This window comes from Lissotriton helveticus, chromosome 5_1, assembly GCF_964261635.1.
Source record: "Lissotriton helveticus chromosome 5_1, aLisHel1.1, whole genome shotgun sequence".
Classification (NCBI taxonomy): domain Eukaryota; kingdom Metazoa; phylum Chordata; class Amphibia; order Caudata; family Salamandridae; genus Lissotriton; species Lissotriton helveticus.
In genome coordinates, this window is record NC_136065.1 from 512,251,295 (window position 1) to 512,275,446 (window position 24,152).

The following is a 24,152-nucleotide window of genomic DNA, read 5'->3' on the forward strand; positions in this document are numbered from 1 at the left end:
CCCCCACCACCTCTCTCGTCCTGCCCTCGGTTATGTAAGAAGCTCTCCTTCAGATTTCTAGCAAGTACACACACAAGGGCCCTTACTTAATACACGTTCCGTAGGATAAATCTGTTTCTGGCAACTCCTTGGAAACAAGAATGGCGCAGATCTTTCTATCCCTGGAGTTGAATTTGTAATTTTCAGAACCTCGCTGTCTCGAGCAGAATTCTTGAATATAATTCTTTATTTTTACTAACGTTTACCTGGCAGATAATTTATTGCGACGCTCTTAGCATTTGGAACAGTTCCAGTCTCCCAAGCTGTCCGAGGAATCCACAGAACTAAGGGGCATATTTACAAACAAGAATTTGCAATGCAATAGGTGCCCTCATTTACGTGAGTTTGAGCTATTCACATTGCAAATAACAATGCCTTTTAGTTTTGTTTTCTTTTTTAAAACTTAAATAATAGGCATTGTCATTTATAATGCCAATAGCTTAAACTCACGTAAATGCGAGACCTATTGCATTGCAAATGCTTGTTTAGGGAATGGCCGTACATCCGAGAGAACACGGAGAAGAGGAGTGACCTGGTCCGACCAGACCAGACAGGTGCAAACAAGGAGTGTAACAAAGGCCCAAACAGGAACACCCACGAATCCCTCATCGTGAATCTCACAGACAGAATTTTGACCAAAGATGAAGAGAGCATACTCAATAAAGGACTGGGATATGTTCCTACACCCAAATTGGATGTATTCAAGACTAAATGTGAAATGGCAGAATTCTGCCGGAAACTGAAATTGAAAGCCTTTTTCAAAGGAGATGGACCCGAAAACCGAGAAGGAGATACAACCCTAAAAAAGAAATCATCTTTCTGCCCATTAAACTCTCAGGTTCCAATCGAGATACAGACTTTCGAACAGGCAATTTTCAAGGGGATTGACGACCTGGCTCGAGATACACAGAAGCCATTCCAAAATATCACGAGATCTGAACAACTAGCATTGAATGCACTGACAAGTGACAACAACATAGTCATCAAGCCAGCCGACAAAGGCGGAGGGGTGGTTCTCCTAACAAGTGCGGGATACAACCAACAATGTATGGACCTTTTGTCCAATGACAAATTCTACAAAATCCTATCAACAGACTCGACACCAAGACTACAAACGACAATAGCAATGATGATAGAAGAAGGGGAGACCAATAACTGGATCTCCAAAAAAGAAGGGGATTACCTGAGAACTACAACACCAAGAACCCCGTACTTCTACTCTCTTCCCAAGACACACAAAGGACGGATACCACCACCAGGACGCCCCATTGTATCTGGAATTGGTTCAATTCTTGAACCTCTTTCCCAGTTCGCTGACCAATATCTGCGACCACTTGTTCAAAGAACCCCAACATACCTGAGGGACACAAGGGACCTCCTGAACCAATTAAAAAACATTGAATACTCACCAGACACCATGCTTCTGGTGGGTTTTGATGTCGAAAGTCTGTATACCAGCCTACCCCAGGAGAAGACCATGGCAACTCTAGAAGACACACTATTTAACACCACATGGTCATACAAAACTCCCAGACATTTCGTTCTAGAATGTTGCCGGCTGGCCCTTATGGAATTTTTTTTCCAATACAGAGACACGCTGTACCTACAATGCCACGGGACCTCGATGGGCAGTACATTTGCCCCGAGCGTGGCAGGACTATACGTGAGCACCTTTGAGGAGACACATATCCTCAATGAAACCAATAACCCTTATCATTGTATACTGTTCTGGAAACGATACATTGATGATATCTTTGTGATCTGGAAAGGAAATTACCAAAATCTGTCAGAATTCCACACCTGGCTGAATCAAAAGGATGAGTGTCTACAGTTCACTTACTGTGCAGATAACAAGAGTATTGACTTCCTAGACATAACCATCTATGCTGCGGCTAATACTCTCCAAACACGCACCTTCTTCAAGACAACTGCAAAAAACAGCCTTTTATCTTTTAACAGTTTTCATCCACGACCACTACGAGAGAACTTACCTTACAGCCAGTTCCTCAGGCTGCGGCGTAATTGCAGCAATACCACAGAATACAAAGCACAAGCAAATGACCTCTGTAAGAAACTAGAGAGTCGAAATTATCCGAAAAAGATCATCGACAATTGCAAAAAACGTGCTAGAAATCAGAACAGAGAAGCACTCCTTGAGAATACACCAAGAACACCTTTACTTTACTTTACTTTACTTTAAACCATTTTATAACGCGCTCCATTACTGGGGAGTATCCTGGCGCGAGAAAAGGGAAAAAGAAACAGACATCAAGACTCAGAGAGTGAAAAAACACATCAGATTGTACTCTTGAAGAGGTGAGTTTTCAGATGTTTTTTGAATGCAGCCACTGTTGGCATGGAACGCAGATGGAAAGGGAGAGCGTTCCAGGCCCGGGCCACAATCACAGAAATCGACTGGCCACCAAGTCTGGAACGTTTAAAACGTGGAAGAGACAGTTTAAACAGAGTAGAAGATCTCAGGGTACGTGCAGGGACATATCTGATAAATCTCTTTCTCAAATAGAGGGGGCCTTGATCATGGGTTGCCCGGAATGCCAGCACCAGAGATTTAAACACAATGCGCTGTCTAACCGGGAGCCAATGGAGCGTGCGCATCTCCGCGCGAACGCTCTTCCATCTAGGTATGTTAAATAATAGACGGACGGCCGCATTCTGAATAATTTGCAGACGCTGCACCAAATAGGCGGGTATGCCACTAAACAGTGCATTGGCATAGTCCAACCTAGCCAAGATGAGCGCCCGAGCAACCGACTCCCTCGCATCCCTGGGAAGTAGGGGGAAGAATTTGCGTAGCATTCTCAAGGTGGCGAAGCAAGTGCCTGTAAGCTTCTTAATGTGATGCTCAAATTTTAGGTCCTCCGCGAACCAGATGCCAAGGTTTTTGGCAGGTCTCCCCATCTCTCTAGGGCCAGGAATGTTAGAAGGCCACAGTGAGCTCCTGAACGAGGGGGGAAAAGAGCCATAAAAGAGCACCTCTGATTTGTCCTCGTTGCACTTCAGCTGGGCCTCCGTTAACCAGCGAAATACAGAGGACAAACACAGGTGGACCGTGGATGTATCCAGATCGGCATCGGGCCAGGTAAACAGCAGTTGGGTATCGTCTGCATACCCTATGATCTTAGCCCCGAACTGTTCCGCTAGATAAACCAGGGGGGTGATATAAACATTGAACAGTAAGGGGCTAAGAGTTGACCCCTGCGGAACACCTGTGCACAGAGGTTTAGGCTCCGAGGCATGGGGAGGCAGCCAGACCTGCTGGGTCCTATTAGATAAAAAAGAGGACAGCCAATCCAGGACTACACCCCCAATGCCTATAGCCGACAGCCGGCCGAGGAGGAGGTCATGAGGGACAGTATCGAAAGCAGCAGAGAGGTCCAATAAAATTAGGACCGCTCTGCCACCCCCGTCTAAACAGTCCCGAATAGCCTCGGTCATTTCCACCAAGGCCGTCTCGGTGCTGTAAGCAGCCCTGAAGCCTGATTGGGCGGGATGGAGGGCCTTAGAGGTTTCCACAAAGCTCTCCAATTGTTGGAGTACTACCTTTTCACAAATTTTAGTAAGTGCCGGTAGCAAGGAAATCGGACGATAATTCCCCGGAGTCGCCACATCCAGTCCGGGTTTCTTCAGGAGCGGCAGAAGTTTGGCCCGTTTCCAGACAGGAGGAACAACGCCCGAAGCCAGGGAGAGGTTCACTATCTGCGTGGTCTCATCACAGACCAAATCTGCCACTTCCGACAGCACCCGGGCCGGACATGGGTCAGATGGAGAACCAGATTTTAGGGACTGAAGGAGGGGGAGAACAGCATCCTCCTCAATCTGCACGAAATTAGTAAGTTGCTGTCCCGAGCATGGGCAGTAGGAGGGTTGTGGGGAGATTGCGGAGCTGTCACTGGGGAGAGCAGCTAGCAGGTCCTGCTGGATCCTTGCTATTTTGGTAGAAAAAAAAGTTGACAGCTCTTCACACCAATGCGCCGAGGGTAAGAGAGAAGCAACCTCAGCGACAGGTGCAACAAAGCTTTTAACAATAGCAAAGATCTCCCTGCCATTGTTATCTGCCTTGGCAATTCGCCCCGCATAATAGTTCCCCTTAGCCACCTTGATTGCAGCACAGTAATCTTTTTGGGCAAATCGTAGGGCGGATTTGGCCTCAGGGCTATATGCACGTCTCCACACTCGTTCGAGTTTTTTGCACCCCAGTTTCATTTCCCTCAATTCAGGGGAAAACCAGGGTTGAGAGGGAGCGCGTCTAGCTCTGGCTAGCGTGGTTTGTTTAGTGGAGGCAGCAGCCGCCTGCCGTATCCACTCATTAAACTCGCCAACCGCATCATCCAAAATTATCCCCGAGTTTGGACGGGTTTTTAACAATGCCTGTCTAAACAGAGGTAGGTTAATTTTTTGGGAATAACAGGTAAAAGGTGGAGGGCTAGACTCTTCCATCTCCCACATAAATCTAACCAATGAATGGTCGGACCAGGTTGTTTTTTCAGTGACCACAGACTGAATAGGGAAATTGGAACATACCAGATCAAGCAGATGGCCGCCCGAATGCGTCGGGGCGGTCACCCATTGCTTTAACTGAGCGAGCTCAAAGATTTCACCTAGCCTGCGTGCATCAGGCGAGTCAGGAGTATCCATATGAATATTAAGGTCGCCGACCAAAAGAAACTTAGGAAGACCCAAGACCCGCGGCACAATGTATTCTTCCAAGGAGTCCAGAAAGTGAGTGAGTGGCCTGGCCTGGGGGCCTGTAGATTAAAGATCCGCCCAAGGTAAAATGGGGGGAAGTCACAATAGAAAAGTGAAAAACCTCACCTCCTACACCCTCAACCGGGGGCTCAGAGGTAAGACTCCACCCCTCCTTAAAAATAACTGCAAGTCCGCCTCCTCTACCTGAGGGACGGTCTACTCTGGCGATCTTGAACCCCCTGGGGACAGCCAATTCCACAGTGGGAGCGGAGGTGCTGGTCATCCACGTCTCCGTGAGGAACAGCAACTCCAACTGACCGTCCACCAAAAGTTCAAAGATCTCAGCTGTGTGCTTCACCGCCGACCTGGCATTTATCAGACCCGCCCTAATGTTAGTAATCGTATCGTTACGATTTAAGCGTAGGGGGGGGGGAATGGTTGAGGAGAGAAACCACAGGTAGGGCAGGTAGCCAGAACACATTCAGGACCCGCACGTATGCACGGCGAACCCTTAGCGGGGGGTGCGAGTTTCAAGAGATCATAACGCGAGTACTTGCGTGTCTCTAGTAGTGCCCTCCCCGGGGATTGCCAAGCAGACTGGCTGGCCCTGGGCCCGTCCGAGGCACGGACGGGCACAGACGGGCCCTCCTTTGGCGCGCAGACGGCGCGCCCGCTGCGCGTCCTAGGAGGCATCTTTATTTGATACACAAGCCCCTCCCCGAGCTGGAGCGCTAACTCCGGTCCAGTAGGGGTCCGGGACTACCAAGATGGCGCCCGACCTGTCCCTCCACACAATCGGCACAGACAAGCCGCGGTGGACCGGGGAGCAGGGGGATCAAGCAACAGCAGTTAGGTAAGTTTAAAAAGCAAACAGTTGATATCAGCACTCCACAATTAGTAAATCAATTGGGTCAAGATCGTTCTTTAAAAATATTAAAAAACGACGTTAAAAGCGCCTGCTGCATTCGTCCAGTACAGAGAAGGAGGGCAGAAGAGATTCAACTCGCAGTCTGCACGCCTTGTTTTTTTTCCCCAAGCGCTGTCACAAGGCGCTGCCACCACCTCGCTCAAACGCCCAGAACTGACTGAACAGGTCCTATTTGATACACAAGCCCCTCCCCGAGCTGGAGCGCTAACTCCGGTCCAGTAGGGGTCCGGGACTACCAAGATGGCGCCCGACCTGTCCCTCCACACAATCGGCACAGACAAGCCGCGGTGGACCGGGGAGCAGGGGGATCAAGCAACAGCAGTTAGGTAAGTTTAAAAAGCAAACAGTTGATATCAGCACTCCACAATTAGTAAATCAATTGGGTCAAGATCGTTCTTTAAAAATATTAAAAAACGACGTTAAAAGCGCCTGCTGCATTCGTCCAGTACAGAGAAGGAGGGCAGAAGAGATTCAACTCGCAGTCTGCACGCCTTGTTTTTTTTCCCCAAGCGCTGTCACAAGGCGCTGCCACCACCTCGCTCAAACGCCTCCTGAAGAAATACTCACGTGTGTCACCACGTATAGCCCGATGACAAACAATCTAAAGAAGATGGTCAATAAACATTGGCGGATACTCACATCAGGTAACCTTACCTGGCAGAAACCAAGATTCGCAAACAAGAGGAGCAGAAACCTAAAGGATATCCTGGTCCATACTAGGCCAGCTCCGAAAAAACCAAGAGAGAATCTAAATCCATGGGGCAATCCACAAGTGACAGGTCACTACCCATGTGGCTCATGCTCTGTCTGCAACCTCACAAAACCAACCAAAGAACTGCAACTCTTACCGAATTTCAAATGGACTCTGAACAGCCACACAAACTGTAACACCACCCACGTGGTTTATATGATTACATGTCCATGTAAAATGAATTATATTGGAATGACATGCAGAAAAGCGAAACAAAGACTATGCGAACATAAGAGCAATGTAAAATGCAAAAAGAGTACCACGAAGATGGCTACCCATTACCTAGAGAAGGGCCACACAATATCGGACTTACAATGGGTAATCCTGGAAACGTTACCATACAAAGACCATAATGCCGAAAAAATTCTCTTTGAAAAAGAGCAAAGATGGGTACACAGACTCAAGACGGATACCGAAGGGTTGAATGATAATATACCCTGGCTCACGTTGGCAAGAAAATGAATACCCTAGGAGCATCCTGCGAGCAGACAAGGCATACCCAGTTCCAAACCATAGATATAAGGCCCCATCACAGATGGAAACTAATAACTGGGGTTGTCTATAAACAAATATTCAATGCCCCCGAAAGTAACAGTGCCCCCAAAATATACACAGTAAAAGCAAGATGACACTGGTATACCTCCTACAAAGAAAAATACAGTCTAGTTTCGAATTTTAATCCCCGAGAGATGCATTGGACATAACACACAGTGGAACTATTCACACTAGTGAATGAGAAACCCACCTCATAGAGATATGAAAATAAAATACACCAATATGAGTCTATCAGCTAATATCTGCACCAAATAAAATGCAGAATCACATGTATTCATTAAGACTTCTACAAATGTCTAGATTTGACAAGACTTATACTGCATCCTGAATAGGAAGACCCTATCATCACCAGTCCGTTTTGCATAGATAAAAACGAGCGTCGTAAAAAAGAGAATCTCCAAAATTGAAAACGCATAGCCTTGAATGTTTACGATGTCCTAGACAATACTATTAGCCCAATAGGAAAGTGATGAGGGCGTAAGCACCGCCTCCCAGACAGATCTTCAAAAGTAACCAGGAAATAACACGAACCACTTCCGGTTCGGTACGAGCAGAGCAGCGCGCACAACAGCGAGCTGAGGACGAGGCGCAATAGGTAGCGAGGAGACAGATTTGATCACGTCCACAAAACCGCAAGTATAAGACAGCCGCCCTAATAATTTCTCACTTTACCTCCCCTTTAGCCCGCTCCAAAATCTCTACCGGCTGAAGGAAGTGTGCAAAAATAATGCGCGAGGTAAACGCTAGTAATATCGGTAACTAACCGGCCTATGTATGTGTGATGACGCCGCTATAAACACCTGCGTTTCAGTTCACCAAAGCGCTCAGTATGCCTTGCATGCCACGACTAGAGGTCGAATCAATATCACATTCGCCTTGGTAAATGATTAGCAGACACAATCACTACCTTAGCATCACTATAGTCTGAAATGAATACGAATGCACGATACTATATAAAAAACACACTCTGTCCCATTGCAAGCATGCTATAGGTCGGTGCTTGAGTATGGAAAGGATAAGAGAGAGTTGACACTTTAATGAATGAAAACGGTCTACAAAAGTATTGCCATTTTTTAGTTGTTTATTAGTTGATATTTACAGCAGTATTCTGCTGTGGGTGTGTGTCTCTTCCCCATCCCCCACCCTGTGTGTGTGCTGAAATCATGTGTTTACTCATTACAGGTACCATAAGACCTCCAAGACATAGGAACAGGTCAATAACCTTTTTCCTTTTCACTTTTTAACACTATATTTAATAATTCATTGCACGTTATTTCACGGTCCTGATGAATGCCCGTAAGTCCTAGAACAAAGGCAATTGAGGCAGAAACATGTCGACCAATTTTTTAACTTTTTGATACTCAAAGTGCAACTATAACTCATTAACCAGTTAACCAGATGCACTACAATTGAGTTTACCAGACCCAAAACCAGACCTAATAAAATGTTTGTCTTCCTGGCTTTTCGGTCTTTTTATCTCTGGCTCACTACTGCACCAACCTTGGGTAATAACCTCCTGGTGGAGGCTGCATAACCTAATAGACCTAATGATTATGCACACACGTGAATCATAAGCGGAGAATCAAGATATACCGCTTAAAGACACCACCATACCCATCACGTGCCTGAGGGTCTTAATATTGGGACAGAAACCCCCCCACCATCCTGCAGACCTAAGGTTGATCAGGACAAGTGGTCCTTTCTCCTTTGATTATACTATATCCTTTGGAAAATGAATGGATCAATATTCCATCTCCCCTACTTCTGATTAGAAGAGCAGTTTATTGAGGCCAGTGAAGTGCTTTTGGGCGTTCATCTCCTTTTTCCTTACTAGATCAGCTATTGAAGCAAAGGCATATAGGTGTAGAGCGGGCTTGTGGCAAACTGAAGGAGGGCTCATGTGTGAATCTTTCTTTGAATGACTTTAAGTGGTTCAGATCCAGTTTCAGGTCAGTAAGTCTCCCCCACCCCCACAGAAAATGGCATGTGTTATGTTATGGCATGCTATGGCCATAAGGAGCACATGTAAGAAGCAACTCACATGAACCAGCCAGCAATCTGTACTATTTTGAATCTGTTGACTACGTTCAATGAAGTACACCACAACAAAATTGTAGAGCAACTCAAAACTTGTCATTGACTGATGCATAAATAAGGCTGTGCCTGGGATCACTTCTTTCCTCCGGATGGATATCGGAGAGGAGAGAATTGGTTAGTTCTTGTTTGCCTCTGGCAACAGTTTCATGTGGATTCCCTCTCGGGTCATCACTGCTTTTTAATTATATTTCACTTTTTATTAGAAGATGTTGGCTAGTAAAACAACTTCAGTTTTGCACGGCCACTTTGACAATTTGCATATTATGACCCAAATCAGAGGAAAGTGACCACCGATGCCAAGCAAATCACTAAAAGTGTGCTAGGTATTTAGTTCTTAATGCATAAAGAAGGTTTGGTCTGCCACACGCCCTCCTCAAATGGGCCACCTGCATTCCCCAAAAGTACAGAATTCTAAACTTACTAACTGTATCCTCAGTCTAAGATGACCGTTTAATTGGGTGGGTTTGGTGTTATGCATGAAAACTGATGGCCTGTTGTTAGTGCGAAGGAGGATCTTGTTGACGAAAGCAAACCATTAACTACAAGGACATATGTAGTGGTTTGAGTGTTAAAATAGGTTTGCTTTATTGTGGATTTGTTACGAAATGGGGCTTAATGTGGCTCATCTAAGCTCTTTTGCGCAACTTTCTGTTATTTATGAATTTAGGTCTGGTTAAAATATGTGGTGTAGTAATTGAACTGCAGTGTAAGGACTGGGAAGATAGTCTGTTTCCCATCAGGGTAAGTGGCTCTGCATTCCCATCAGGTACATTATGGAACAGATGAGTGAATGAATGTGCTCATATGAAATATTTGTTGATCTCAAATTCGGTGCTTCTTGTGGGTGTATTTCGAAAGGGTTCCCTGGTTCAAAGAATCACTCTCCCTTTATTCTGTAAGCTTGATTTTCATTTGTTTTTTGTTTGGTGACTGGAGAAAAGCCTTCAGTGGCCCAAGACGCAGCTTTTAATGGCTAACTCAGGGCTACAGATGACACCACAGCACAACAAGGGCTGGTCTTTGCTCACTGCCATAGACACTGAAGACTAGTGGTGTAGTTTCCCAGTTCCACAATGCACTTGTGGAGTAGGGAGTCGAGAGGAAGATACTTTGAAAAAAATTCCTCACTGGGCATCCGGGCACAGATGCAGCTTGCATCCCATTTCGGGAAGAAATAGGTGGTTCTAAATGATATCCGATACAATAGGCCCATCAGACTAGCACACATCTTGAGAGCCATGAAATTTCTACCCATTTATTTCCATCTGGGTGACAATGAGCTGGTAGTGCTTGGCGGTCTGGATGTAGTGGGCGTCTCCTGTCTCCTCCATGCTCTGTTTGCTTACTCTTTTTGTTCTCTTGTTTCTTCTTTTTGTGGCTGCAGCTGGAGGAGGCTTTACGTCTGAAGGGTCTGGAGGCTGTCACCAATGCAGATGTGGGTATCCAAGTGCTTCGTCTGTATACACATGGTTCCCCTGTAGCAGACTCGTTGAGCAAGCAAATTGTCCTTCAACATTCTTGCCTGTCAGAAAGGGATATCACATCTACTTCTCTAAAACCTGAACCACTCGTGTTCTCACTCTTTCCTAGCCTAGTCTCACCTCTCACAAACAAGTTGTGGAAACAGAAGCTGCTTCAAAAGTTAACTCCTAGCTTTGCCTTCTAGTAACAAAGTCTCTGTGCACACATACACCCGCAACTTCCTTTTTACCACCAACAACGTAGTTAAATAGGCATCTTTAGCACTCAGTTTCTCATGCAAGGCTGAAGTCCAGAGGATATTTTTTTTTCTTTCTCTTGTCTCACTCGCCTCTCGGTTTTGCTAGTCTCTCTCTTTCTCGGTGAGGTAACTCCAGAACAGCCTGGCTTGCAGACAGAGCAGACGTGCATCAGTTTTGAAGGAATTATTTTATTTAATCAATACGAAAAAGAGTGAAGACTTCACCAGGCACAGTCTCGAAGATTTTTCCTGCCAGTTTAGTAAAGTAGTGCCCTAGCCAGGAGAAAGTAATCCTCACAAAGGTGAAAGTATCAGGTCGCACAACCGTTCCTCACCAGCACCAAACCGTCTCAGCCAGACTAGGTTTTTAACAGGATGAGGTTTCCTGGGCCTTGGAGCCAAGGGTCCTTTTGCCACAATATCCTCCTCAGAGCCAGAGACTTTGTTAAACCGTTGGTGTGAGCCTAGCTTTTTCTGAGAATGCTTCCTTTGCACTGTGGGGCTGATCCAGGGCCTTCACTTAGTGCAACAGGCCTGTAGCGCCATGCCGGAGTGGCCATACAAACATCCCTCCCTGTCTTCGGGTCAGGGCTCAAGTTTCAGTTCACTTTGACTCTGGAGGCTTGCACTGGAGAGTACAACTCGTCTCGGCCTAAGGGAGGTCTCTGTAGTAGTCTCGTCCTGACCACTAAAGTCCATCTCCTGAATCCGCCCCTCACCCCACCACTGTTGAGATCTTCTTCCTCATGGTGGGAGGTAGGTGGGTAAATATTGTATAATTTATATTCAAAATTAATACAATATCATATAAGCAACCCTCAATCAACACTGCTAATGAAATATCCCATCAGTAAATTCATTGTACTTCTTTAAAATTCCATTAAATAGATTTTTCTATTGATTCTTTATGATATCCCAGTACATTGTTACTGTTGGATCAGCAATGCTAAAATACAATGTAAAAGCCCACAAATAAATCCATTGATACTACTTTAAAATCCAATTAAATAGATTGGCTCTATGAATTATTTAAGGTGACCCTGCAATCAAACTATTCTTTCTTTTTCATGATGTATGTGTAGTGAAAAGGACAACCCTGCTAGTGAGCAAAGAATCATATAGCAGAGCTCAAAATGAGAAGAATTGAATGATAATCTCCTATTGAGCCCTGCCAAGAGAGATCCACCATGTTACTTTTTGTTTGGGAAGTCCGCCACTGTCAGTGAGGTCTTCAAAGGACACCGACAGATCTAATGCACCTGTGTCGTCCAGTCAGATGCTGTACTGCCTCCTGGGACAGGGGAACCCTGGTTCTGCCTAAAACCTGGTTCTAACCAGACTGATGTATAATCCTTTAAAGCCTCTAGCATTATGCAAAACAAAGCTAATTTTCTGGGAGAATTTTTGTGGGTGGCTATGAAGTCAACAAGGAAGCAGTCAGCCCTTCGCACTTCAGAACCCTAAACTCTGTTCCATTATGACATGGTGGTCGTGAGCACTCACCCCGACTTAGTCCCTAAAGTTCTTTTACAAATTCACGTGAACGGGGAGACTGTTCTCTCCACTTTCTTCCCTCTTATGCAACCTGCCTCTCCTGGGATATTTCTCACCACTTGTGTTGTGTGCTCCCTGACATTTTACCTCAATGGAACCAGACCATTGTGGTCTACTGAGGCAGTGATGCCTTGGGAGCAGCTGCTAAGGAAGCTGTTGCTAAATTGATTTATTTATATGTCTTCTGTGGCTACACTCTGCATTAAATACAAAAAACAACAGAGGAGCTTCACACCAATAACGCCTAGAAAAAGAGCAAGCAAGTAGCAAGCCTCAAAGTCTACAGGTTAACTGTAAGGGAAACCTCATTAGGTCATGCGGAAAGCCCTCACTCACCAACCTGGTTGGTGACATGCTTCATCATCGGGCCCCACCAGGAGTGGCCGAATTGCACCCTAGTGTGCTGCAACGCCAGGTTACTGCGGAGCTGTTTTTTTGTGCGTGAAGTGTGAATTAGTTGAGTTAAAAATGTCCCAATCGTGTCAAAAAAATAATTTATTCGTTTTGCCAATTGGACATGGATAAAAACAATAGTGTAGGTTAAAGGACCAGAATTAAAAGTCCAGTTTTATCCTAAGTTGTGGTCAACATATTTCTGCCTATGTGATAGTAGTTTATCAGGTGTTCATCAGGACCAGTGAATTAAAGTGTAATAAAGTGTAGTGGTGAACCCCGATGGTATGGGCGCGCTAAGGCCCACCCTAGCCTGGGGTTGCTAGTGTTAAAAGAGATTATATCGTAAAAAGCACTGTATCAAGATTCCGTCGCGTTGGAGTGGAACCGAGACCCTGAAGAACGTGTTCTTCGGGGTCCGGTAATAGAGGGTGCAAGCAGGTACCAAGCGGGTGCCTAGCATACAGGCCGGTGTGCCATTTCGGTACCACCCCCCTCCCGAGACCCATGGTGCTATAATCATTAGCACTTTTTAATAAACTCCGTTCCACTCCAACGCGACTGAATCTTGATACAGTGTTTTTTACGATATAATTTCTTTTAACACTAGTAACCCCAGGCTAGGGTGGGCTTTAGCGCGCCCTTACCACTGGGGTTCACCACTACACTTTATCACACTTTAATTGACTGGTCCTGACGAACGCCTAATAAACTACTATCACATAGGCAGAAACATGTTGACCACAATGTAGGATAAAACTGGACTTTTAATTCTGGTCCTTTATCCTACACTATTGTTTTTATCCATGTCCAACTGGCAAAACAAATACATTCTTTTTTTGACACGATTGGGACATTTTTAACTCACCTAATTCACACTTCACGCACAAAAAACCAGCTACGCAGTAACCTGGCGTTGAAGCACACTAGGGTGGTATTCGGCCACTCCTGGTGGGGCCCGATGATGAAGCATGTCTCCAACCAGGTTGGTGAGTGAGGGCTTTCCGCATAACCTAATGAGGTTTCCCTTACAGTTAACCTAGACTGTGAGACTTGCTACATGCTTGCTCTTTTTCTAGGCGTTATTGGTGTGACTCTCCTCTGTTGTTTTTTTGATTTCTCTCGAGGGAAATAGGAGCGCCAGTCTCGTTCCCTTCCTCTCTTGTTGTTACCAGTACACTCTGCATTAGACCGACCCTCCAAGTGCCTGGCCACACTCTTCCAGCGATAAGTAGCTTACCTGGCATTAAAGCTATAACAGAGCCTTCTTGGCTCTATTTATTACAATTTTTCTATATGTTTACTTGCATAACTATATCCTCTCTAACAATTGTAGAGCTCTCTGATACCCATGAGGGTCATGTTCGCGCTATATAAAACTCTTCAAATAAATAAATTATTCAGGTACATGCCTGTCAAGAGCCCTTTTTTCAGCGGCTATGTATGGTAACCCACGTGTATTCTGCCAACACTATGCTCTAGTAGCTCCTGCAAGAGCGATGCTTAATTTAGCCAGTCGATTTGTTATCGATTTGCCAAGGAATTGTCTAAGGAGTGCTGCCTTCTCCACCTCCCTCCAACGGGAGGTACTGGCCTACAGTGAACTGTGTGTTTTACAAATCACGTGCGAATGCTTTCGCAGTACCAGCATGCAGAGCTCCAAGTAAATAGCTTTTGAAGCAGTTTCTAGTTCCAACACTAGGTGGCTTAGCACCACAAGGAGATAATGGTATATATTAGTCATTCATGAGCACATATGATCCTTTAATTCTGCATTATGTGCCCAGGGACATAACACGTTTTCCGGGACTATAGGTGTACTTTTCAGCAAACATACACAGAGCCAAACAAAACAACTTAAACACCCACCGAAACGTAACTACAGTGCAACGCAGTGTCACATTAATTCAACACAACTCCACAACAGCAGCACAACACAAAACAAAATACCACTAACCAACAAAGCAACTGAACAGCACCTAAACACAACCTAAAAATTGCAACAACATAACAAAATAGCAAAATTGCAACAGCACACTCCTTCAAGACTCCAAGGGGGTATGGACAGTGCTACGCAAATTCCAATACTACACAGTACAAAACAACACAGCAACAGTACAAGAACACAACAATGACATCAACACAAAAAACACAACTGCAACGTAACTCTGTTTCACAAAATGCAAATGCAACACAAAATACCACACTGCAACATAATATCACATAGCCTGGCAGCATAGCAAAAACACAACAGAACCACTTACAATATAGAACAAACTTAAGTGGGTACTTGCCCGTTTGCATTTGGTGCAACATGTTACTCGAGTGCTTGGCACCCCACCTTCCCGCTGTCCCACACTCCTGTTTCGTTACCCATCAGAATGCTTCTTAATTTCCTCCTAATGTGGGGCCCTAAGCCCGTTCCCACAAAGAGCATTCCTCAGGGGCTGTAAATAGCGTTGCTGTGGTTTTCTCAAAGTATGCTGTTGTAGGGGAAGGACTGGGACTAATGGGCAGGGCTCTGGTGGCCTCTCCGCACTCCAACAAACATACTTGTAGAATCACTAGTCAGTAAAGTTGTACCAAAGGGGAGTGCATATTTTTATGAATATGATTTCTTGAGGCAGCACCAGGCTGCAGCTGTTCTGTCAGTGGTACACTGGTTCTGTATAGAACCATGCCATGAGTTGTCTGAAGTGATACATAAGGCAAGTGCAAAACCGATACCTGGGCTTCCCCAAAAATATTTTAGGGCAAGATCAGAGTACATAGGACATTGTATAGAATCGTTCATCTGGGCAGTGCAGAGCTGTGTTAGGGATTTTCAAATGTCCTTCACAGGCAGGTAGTGGGCACTCACTGCTCCATATATTTTTTATTTTGTTTTGTGTCCAAGCTGGAACAACCCATTCGCTGGAGCTGCCAAGGCCTGGGCACTGTGCACGTGGCAGAGGCGGCGTTGAGGCGCAGGAATGAGATGGTAAGCAGCAATGAAAGGGCCAGGGCCTTCTCCTTGGATTCTGTGACTTCATGTGGAAGCTAAGGTAGCTCGAAAGACGATATGCTACCTTAGCCAAAGGCTGCTTGAGGCCTGAACATTACAGTGACATCAACTTGTGTATGTTTGAGAAAGGACACACATGGCCGAAACATGTTGGTAATCCGATGAATAAACACAGAAGTACTGAAATCTACCTCAGTGTATAGCACTTATTTTTGTTCGCCTCAATAAGTGATTGATGTTTAAATGTACAACACGCTAAGGCTGAGGGCCAAGGCTCGCGATAGGCAAAATTTTGAGTGGGTGATTATGTCACTTCCTTCCTCTACAGTGGTAATAAATAGCATATTACATTTTGCACAGCTGTGTATACAGTTTATCATGGTATTTTTCATGTGTATTTGTGTTAATAACATATTCAATCAAAATCAAGGTGTTAAATGTGTGCAGGAAGGGAACATCACAATAAAGAGGCCTTGGTTTTTTTTCCCATGTGTTTGCGTGAATTTAATATGCCGAGTGCAAGGCAGTAAACAATTTTTCTCAAGTCCATTTTGTTCTGTTGTGGTAATAAACTGGAATTTGACCTTTGCACTGTGGTAGTAAATGCGTGGATTTATTATTTATCAGTTTGTATCGCTGACACGGGTATTAGGGCACTGCATTAAAAACTTAATAACCCTTGTATTTAAAATACGAAATGAGTGACGTAATCACAACAGGCATCTCAAGCAATGACAGTGTTTTTAATGGTACAGTTAGTTTTTTGATCATTTATTCTCACTGCCATGGCAGACATAGAGGTAGATAAAGAAGCAAAGCTAATAAAAGCAACAGAAGGTGCTTGTTGTGACTCAAAGATAATGGTTGGTTAACGTCCCGAATATGCTTCAGTTTTAAGGATCAGTTTACCTGGTCTTGTCCCACCTGGTCTTAGACACACCTCATCCGTTATAGATACACTTTGTCGTGACCGCAGTCCCTTTACCCTTCTCCTGTCTCGTGTCCACGTATTCTTGACAGTCTCTCCTGTGACCGTTCTCTCTGCTTTGCCCCATTCCTGCTTCTCCACTCTTGGCCCGACTGCTTCTGAGTGTGAGTGCGCGCGCATGCGCGGTGGAACCGTTGCAATCAGTACACCCAGACATGTTTCTCCCTGCTGCAGCTGGAGCAGGCGCTGCGCCTGGAGACCGGCGAGCGAGAGAGGGAAACGCTGGAGAACAAGAGCCTGGCCCAGCAGAACATCGAGCTGCGGCGCCGCCTGGAGGAGGAGCAGGCGGCCTACAAGCGCAAGCTGCAGGCCTACCAGGAGGGGCAGCAGCGGCAGGCGCAGCTCGTGCAGAAGCTTCAGGCCAAGGTGAGCACGTGACCAGCTTTGTACGTAGTCATTTTAAGGAATATGCTAAATTGGGCAATTGTTGAGGGGCTCCTGGATAAGTGAATTTTGTCTCGTACTACTATTTCCTCTCTATTTCTGTCTGAACCGTTAACTCGTAGTACAATATTGTTTGGAAAAACGGGCTTGGATTATCAGTAAATGGGTAATAAAATTCAATGTTGATTTGAACAGGGATCTCCAATTTATTTCTTGCTCGAGCCCCGAAAATCCTTAAAATAGCATAGTTTGAACGCTCCTCCCTTCATGCACTGCTCTCTGCATGCCAATCCTAGAAACCCCATCATGCACATCTTCTCCCATAGACTGCCGTGCTTCTGTTACCTTTAACAACATTTACGACTGGCTGTCTCACTGCCCCAAAACCAGGGTCAGACTGGAATGGAAAATTGGCTTGGACACCAAATTAAAAGTGGCCCCCATTAGTGAATTAAATAACCACAGAAGTGGTCCACATTTGCAAATCAGGGCAGCTTTGAACTTGCAAATACACGCTCTATAGGTGTTTTGCAAGGAATGGGAGACTATGAATTTGTGCTTGCTGCGGCAATGTTATGGTAATATCAGAGAAATCAACGGGGAAACCGAACTACCAGACCATAAAACAGACTCACAAACCAGACTTTCGGGATTAACCGTTAGGCCAGTCCGTCCCTTCCTAAAACCATAGATTTACTTCTCAAAAGGACAGTTTATGGAGCACGACTTAGACAGACTGAGCAATGGCCCAAACTCATCAGGCTCCATGAAGTGCCAAGAAATGTAATACTCCATGATGGCAAGGTTTAGGCTATGTGTGATCCAATGTAAGATTTGCGTGATAGAATTTGTCAACCAAACGTCTCTTTAAAAATTATCTGGTGACATGCAATTTGTTACTGCAGTTATTTTTTCCCTGTTAAAAGTGGCATAATTGGGAGGTCAATTTGTGTAGGAAATCCTTGTGCCCTAATGTTGCCCAGGATATTTTGCATTTGTGTTGAACCTTGGATAAAGGGCAGGCTCAAAGCCTCATATGTTCAATGAATGCAGGGTGGTGTGTGGCAATATCTTGATGTAATGGTAAAGATGCACCTATAGTCTTCATTTATTGTCACAAAGTGTAGTGAAAGAGTACGTGGCATGCTTTATATTTCTTCTAGACCTGTGTAGATCCATCTGATGGTCTCCTTGTACCCAATCACTCAGCTACAAAAAGTGGCATATTTGTTGATGTGTAGATGCTGCAACTAGCATGGGGAAATACACCAGTCAGATGATTCGGGTTGGATTTAAGTATTTTACAAGGGCAGACTTAAGTACACTTTAAAAAAACTCCTTTTATCCATGTGGTTATGTTTTGTGTGCCTGGTAGATATTAGGGCTATTGAGTGTAGCTACAGTTTTCCTCTGCAAAATTTGTATTTTATTTTTTCTTAACTTTGTGAATATGACAAATGTTACCCTCATAATGTCTATATGGCCATCATCTAGGTCTCCTAAAATGCTGAGTAGTCTACAAAAGACAGATTCACACAAAATCTAGAAAAAGATAGCATTTGGCTTTAAAACGGCTTGAAATGTGTAGTGTACTGAGAGCCAGAATACCTTCCCATTCTGTGGACTACTGTGGTGGCGGTACCAAATTCAGCCCTGGCAAAAATGCTCAAAGCAGCTCTGCTCTGTCTTTCCACCCACCCATCCATCCCTTCTGTCCTCTCTCTTCTCCCTCCCTGATTACTATCTTTCTACCTTTACCTTCCCTCCCTCTTTTCTCTCTCTTGAAGCCAACGTGTGCCTACGGCAATTAACCTCGGTAGCTGGGGAAAGCGACAGAGGCACCAGAAGTGGCCACAGTCTTTCATAACAGCCATCCAAGGGCTCCAGTCCACAGGGGAACTGCCCAGTGGAATAAATGTCCTGCTCTGCCCTGTGCAGTGGGCACACAGATTATCTTTTTTATGTAGCTCTGGGCATACACTTTGCTACGGTCCTTTTTTCAGATGTTTCATGCCAAAGGATGATATACTGGAACTGGCTTTATCCAAGGAAGTTGAAAACTGAGAGGCTTTCCGTTTCCAGTTATGTGAACCATAACTTGGGGCTGGCTCTCATCATAATAATAGTTGAGGGATATTTCTGCTGTGTGAGACCTGAGTCTAAGGCTTCAAAAGTCTGATGCACAGCTTTGCTGTCTGAAAACCAATAGCTCTTAACCTGAGGTCCGTGGACCCCTGGGGGCCCTCAGGATCTACTCAGGGGGTGCGCAACCATTTAGAAAACTAAACATTAGCAGCTGAATAAAGTATATGTACATAAAAGCAAAATTGAAAAGTTAAGAACATTTCAATGAATTTGAATTGTGAGTCTTAAAATTAAGTTGGTATCTACATTTGAATCCATGGGAGCAGTGCAAGTATAGGAAGCAGAAACTAGTAGTGATTATTTTGGCCTCAATTCAAGCACTGGTATGCTTAGACCAAAAGAAAGCACGCATTAGAAGCAAAAAAAAGGCAAAGTGATATGCTAGAGTTTAGCATACTGCAAATGAAACTAAATTGAGAAAAGCGCCAACCTTCCAATTAAAATTGGGATTTTTTTGTGCACATACTTTAGGTTAAGCGGGGTTCCCTGGTTTCCTGTAATGATTCAGTGGAGTCAACAGAAGTCAAAGGGTTAAGAACCGCTGTTGTAAGGATACCTGTAAGGAAGAGATCCTTTACTTTTTCCCACTGTATGCTACCCCCCACCCCCCGGTGATATACCGCACAATATGAGTGTAAGCCAACCTTTCTCAATAAGGGGACCATGCTGCGTCATGGTATTTTGACTCTTCAGCGCCACTATGGTAAAGCCTATTGTTAACAGTTTTAAAGATAGCAGGTAGGTGCTTGATGCTCACATATACTTGCTTTGCCAATGAAGTGCTTTATAATGGTTGTGGAATGATGCCCTTTAGGCAAATGGAGCCTTCGCCATCTTGGAACTAAAACTGTCCCATCGCATAAAGAGAGAGACTCAGCAGTTGTTTCAGTTACAGTCCTCAAAGTCTGTTGTATGTAGCTAGGAGGGTTGCTCTGAGCACCACCTTCTGGATGGCGTTTGCTGGCTCTAAGCTCGTTGGTGTGTCATCTGCCCATCACTTTGCCTGTATCCCATTCTGCACCCCCATGCTCTTCATACTTTCTGCTTATCCCCCATGGTACTTTGCTTCAAGGTTCCTTACCCAGGTCCTCTGCCAGTGTACTGTTTGGTCCTTCCTCTACGCGGTGCCCATCCCTTTCTCCCTCTCCTGTCACTTGGAAAACAATATCAATCCATTTTCTTCAGTAAACAGCGAGTGATGGGACTTCACTTCAGTTGGGCATGCTGCAATCTCGTATGTAAAATTGAAACCAGAAAACATGACTCATTGTCATTTATGATTGTGGGCATCCAGTCTGGTTCTTTGAAGTATGAGATCGAATACCCAGATGAATGTACGTCAAGCTGCCAACATGGGATGAAACCAGTATACCAGACACAGAAAATCATATGAACACACTTCATGATAGGCCCCTACCCTACCACCCAACCCAACCAGTCCATTAATCCACCCTTTCCCCACAATTTGAGGATTAACACAATGTCGGAACTAAAACCAAAAAAAGAGAACCCAGATTGTGATAACGTGGATAAAAATCCCACTGTAAATATGTATGTGGCAGGGAGCCTCACTTTGCTTAATTTGTGCCAGTGTTTGCAGGCAGGGCAGACCAGCACTAATTTTTGGGGCCCAGGACTTCTTAATCATCATCAGACTTTGACTTACTACAAGGGAGAAACATAGAAAAAGGAGGACGAAGGAGAAAAAGTTACGCAACAGTGACAAAGGGATAAAGCAGAGCTGAAAAATACCTCCCGAGAAGAAAATAAAGAGGCGGCGTGTAGGGTGGTCAAAGAAAGAGGCACGAGGTGGAATCAAGACAAGACAGCCGTGGCACACAGCAACTTTTGTATTCAGCATTGCTGTCTATGGGCTCTAAAGACAAACTATGGGCCTGTGTTCCTGCCAAATTAAGCTCTTTGTCTACAGATTACAATGAACCAGGGCGGAAGTCGCTGTGTGGTAACCCTAGAAGCAGTGGTATAAGGAAGTAAAGTCTCTTCATGCAACCTAGTTGTTTGTGCTCATTGAGGAGTAAATGCATGTGACTCCGGGAGGACAAACCTTCATGCTGGCCAGTCTGTAAGCACTTCATTTCTCTGCTTGACGGTGACACTGGGCGTGTCCGTCTAGTGGTCTGTATTCTTGTTAAATTGTCCCACGCTACCGGAGAAAATTCATGATGTACTTGTTTTGTATTTGTTATCTCCGTAGCAATAAGGAACTAGACCTGGACGGATTCCATTTCGGATTTTTTTGTACTCCAAACAATTTGACAATTCTGAATCCAGCCTGGAATCAGTTTAATTCAAGTAGGAAAGCAGACATCACAAGATATGTTGTTACATGTTAAATATTCATCAGTTACTACAGGCTGCCATTCACTACCAGCTGGAAGCTGATATTTTGAGACGGTGACAGGCCCAGTCCCCCAGCATGGCGTATGTTCTTAATGAATAGATAGTTTGCTTAGGTGCAACAATGGTTGTCTTTAAGGTTGCCTGTGAGCGGGAAAAACACTTCCGGTAAACATGTGTAATGGGATGGCTAATTTTCACAGTATTATATTCCTTAGGAGTTGTGGGACTTTTATGGTGACGTTCATTTTCACATTAAAGTAGTGGAACTTGGGGTGTGAACACCAAACCAGGCTTGAAGAGCGGGCTTGGTTTGAAAACAGCGGTGAGCTACCGGTGGGTCGGCACCCCTCTCCCCTGCACTCCTTAATGCAGTACAACTGGAGAAACCGGTGTTCAAGCTCACACGAGGTTTGCTTCTATTATAAATACGTTTTTGCATGTATATGCAACTCTAAACGAACTACTAGTGTTTTGAAGACACATCTTGTTTCGGGATTACTAGCTTAAATACTTTTCTTGACCCTGTCACTATAACGTAGCTTATTCATCCTGACAATGATCCTTCATGTGGGAAAAGATGCCTTTTGCCCTGAGGACACTACTGCATGGCAGGAATGGGGTGACTTGGGCCTAGGCACCATGAAACAGAATAGTCCTGGCTATTTGTTGATATTTGTAAATTTTTACTAAAATGAGAAGGTGGGCTCTGTGAGAAGAGGGAAGAAGATTCCACAGGCAAGACACACTTCCATAATAAATAAGTGTATTGGCGGTGAGGGGAGGGGGTATGTTCAGCACATATGCAACTCTCAGTAAACATCAGACCCTCCTCACATGTTTGTAGACAGGCCTGCATATGCAGTGGACACACCAAGAGTGTCAATAAGCTAGGTGCCAGTAGATGCAATCTATTTTGCACAGCTCTAATTCTGTTTGATGAAGTTTGATTGCAGGCAGCCCAGTTGTGTTGCAGAGGTCTGTGTATGCCTCAACCAGAGAGCCCCATGTAAATCAAGACTGATACAACCAGGGGTTTCATCCTCCTCTGAGTTTTGGGTATTATCCCACACTTCTGAAATTTGTTTCCTTCATATTTTGCCCAACATGTATTTTTTTTGTTGATGAAATCATCTTAATGGGGAAAACCTCTAAAAGAAGAAAAATGCATGGTATCGGATGTGCCCAATTTCGATGAAGCTAAAATAGTCTGCCTCGTAAGGGAATACCACAGTCAATGTATGCTACACTCAATGGTGTTCGTATTTAGTGGGTGTGGTATTACCACACAAAATCCAATAGAGTGTGATGTGCTGGTACCTTAAAAAAGGGTGCTCTTGCTCACACCCCTTTCCCTTTGCTGCTCTAGTATGTACATTCCTTCACTGCTCGTTTACAAGCCCAAGAGTTGTTTTCTCTGGTCCTTGTATTAGCCTGGCAATCTGCTGGGGTGCCTGATTATTCAGACCATTGTCGGAGAAATGGCTTCAGACGTGGAGAGGGGAACCCTTATTTCACACCCATCTGCTTAACCCCTGCATGTGCTAATTCTTTATATGTGTGCTTTCCTTGATCAGGTGATCCAGTACAAGAAGAAATGTGGCGAGGTGGAACAGCAGCTGCTCGAGCGATCCACTGAACTGGAACACGAAAAACTAAGTGTGAGTTTGTCCACTACAAATTTGTCCATGAGCCTGTCTTTCTCTTACCTGTCACGAGAGCTGTATGTGAACATTTATTTTTTGCAAATGTCTGTGAAAGCTGCTGTGAGTCTCTATTCACCACCTTCTCGCAAACATTAAATGTCTATTTCTTATGTATTTCTAAAAGCTTAAGGAGAGTCCCCCCTCACAAAACCTTTTTGTGGGCCTGTCCGTTTTCCAAGAGCCTGCAAAAAAATCTGTCAATTTTCCACCTTTCCCAAAAACGGAATCTGCCCATTTCCCACATGTGGGGGTGTAATGTCAAAAGACATAGAGTAGTGGTCTCTGTACTTCTTGCTTTCTCTACAGCTTCGTCCCTCCAGCAGATAAGGTCCCGTGCCCTGGTGGGCGCTGTCGCTGTAGTACAGGTCCACCTGCCACTGGGCTAATTTGTGTTATCGGTGCCTGCCTAGGGCACCAGGGCACCTTAATTGTCCCAGAAGTGATGGTTGTAGTTATGGAAGCCTGTATCTAGAAATATAATAGTCAAGGTTAGAAATGTCTCAAGTGACTGGCGATCCCACAGTTTCCTCCCTGGCACTAGGGAGTCCAGTAGCTACTGGACCACTATTCAGTGCAAGGGACTCCTGATCTCTCCTTCAACTGGAGATAGGCTAAGGTGCATAATGACTAAGAAGAAAATTCCATAGGTTCTGGAACTTGACAACCTCCAGATGATGTCATGGGACCACAGGCAATGGCTTGATGTTGAGACTTCTCAGGTTTTCCCAGTATCGACCAGAGAGATAGGCACCGCAAGGCATGGGAAGAGTCAGTGAATCTCCTTTCACGAAGGAACCACTCCTGGACCACAATGTTGTAGTAT

The 24,152-nt window shown here is 44.8% G+C and overlaps 1 protein-coding gene across 2 annotated transcripts in view; it reads left to right on the forward strand.

The window, feature by feature from the left end:
* Positions 1-24,152, forward strand: part of CROCC (ciliary rootlet coiled-coil, rootletin) — a 574,059-nt gene that overhangs the window by 122,200 nt on the left and 427,707 nt on the right. The window contains exons 4-6 of one of the 2 annotated variants that reach the window (XM_078642848.1): positions 15,641-15,724; positions 16,911-17,102; positions 23,201-23,284. In XM_078642848.1, the coding sequence (XP_078498974.1) occupies positions 15,641-15,724; positions 16,911-17,102; positions 23,201-23,284 (360 nt within the window). The remainder of the gene's footprint in view (positions 1-15,640; positions 15,725-16,910; positions 17,103-23,200; positions 23,285-24,152) is intronic. The other variant, XM_078642849.1, reaches the window with a different exon arrangement.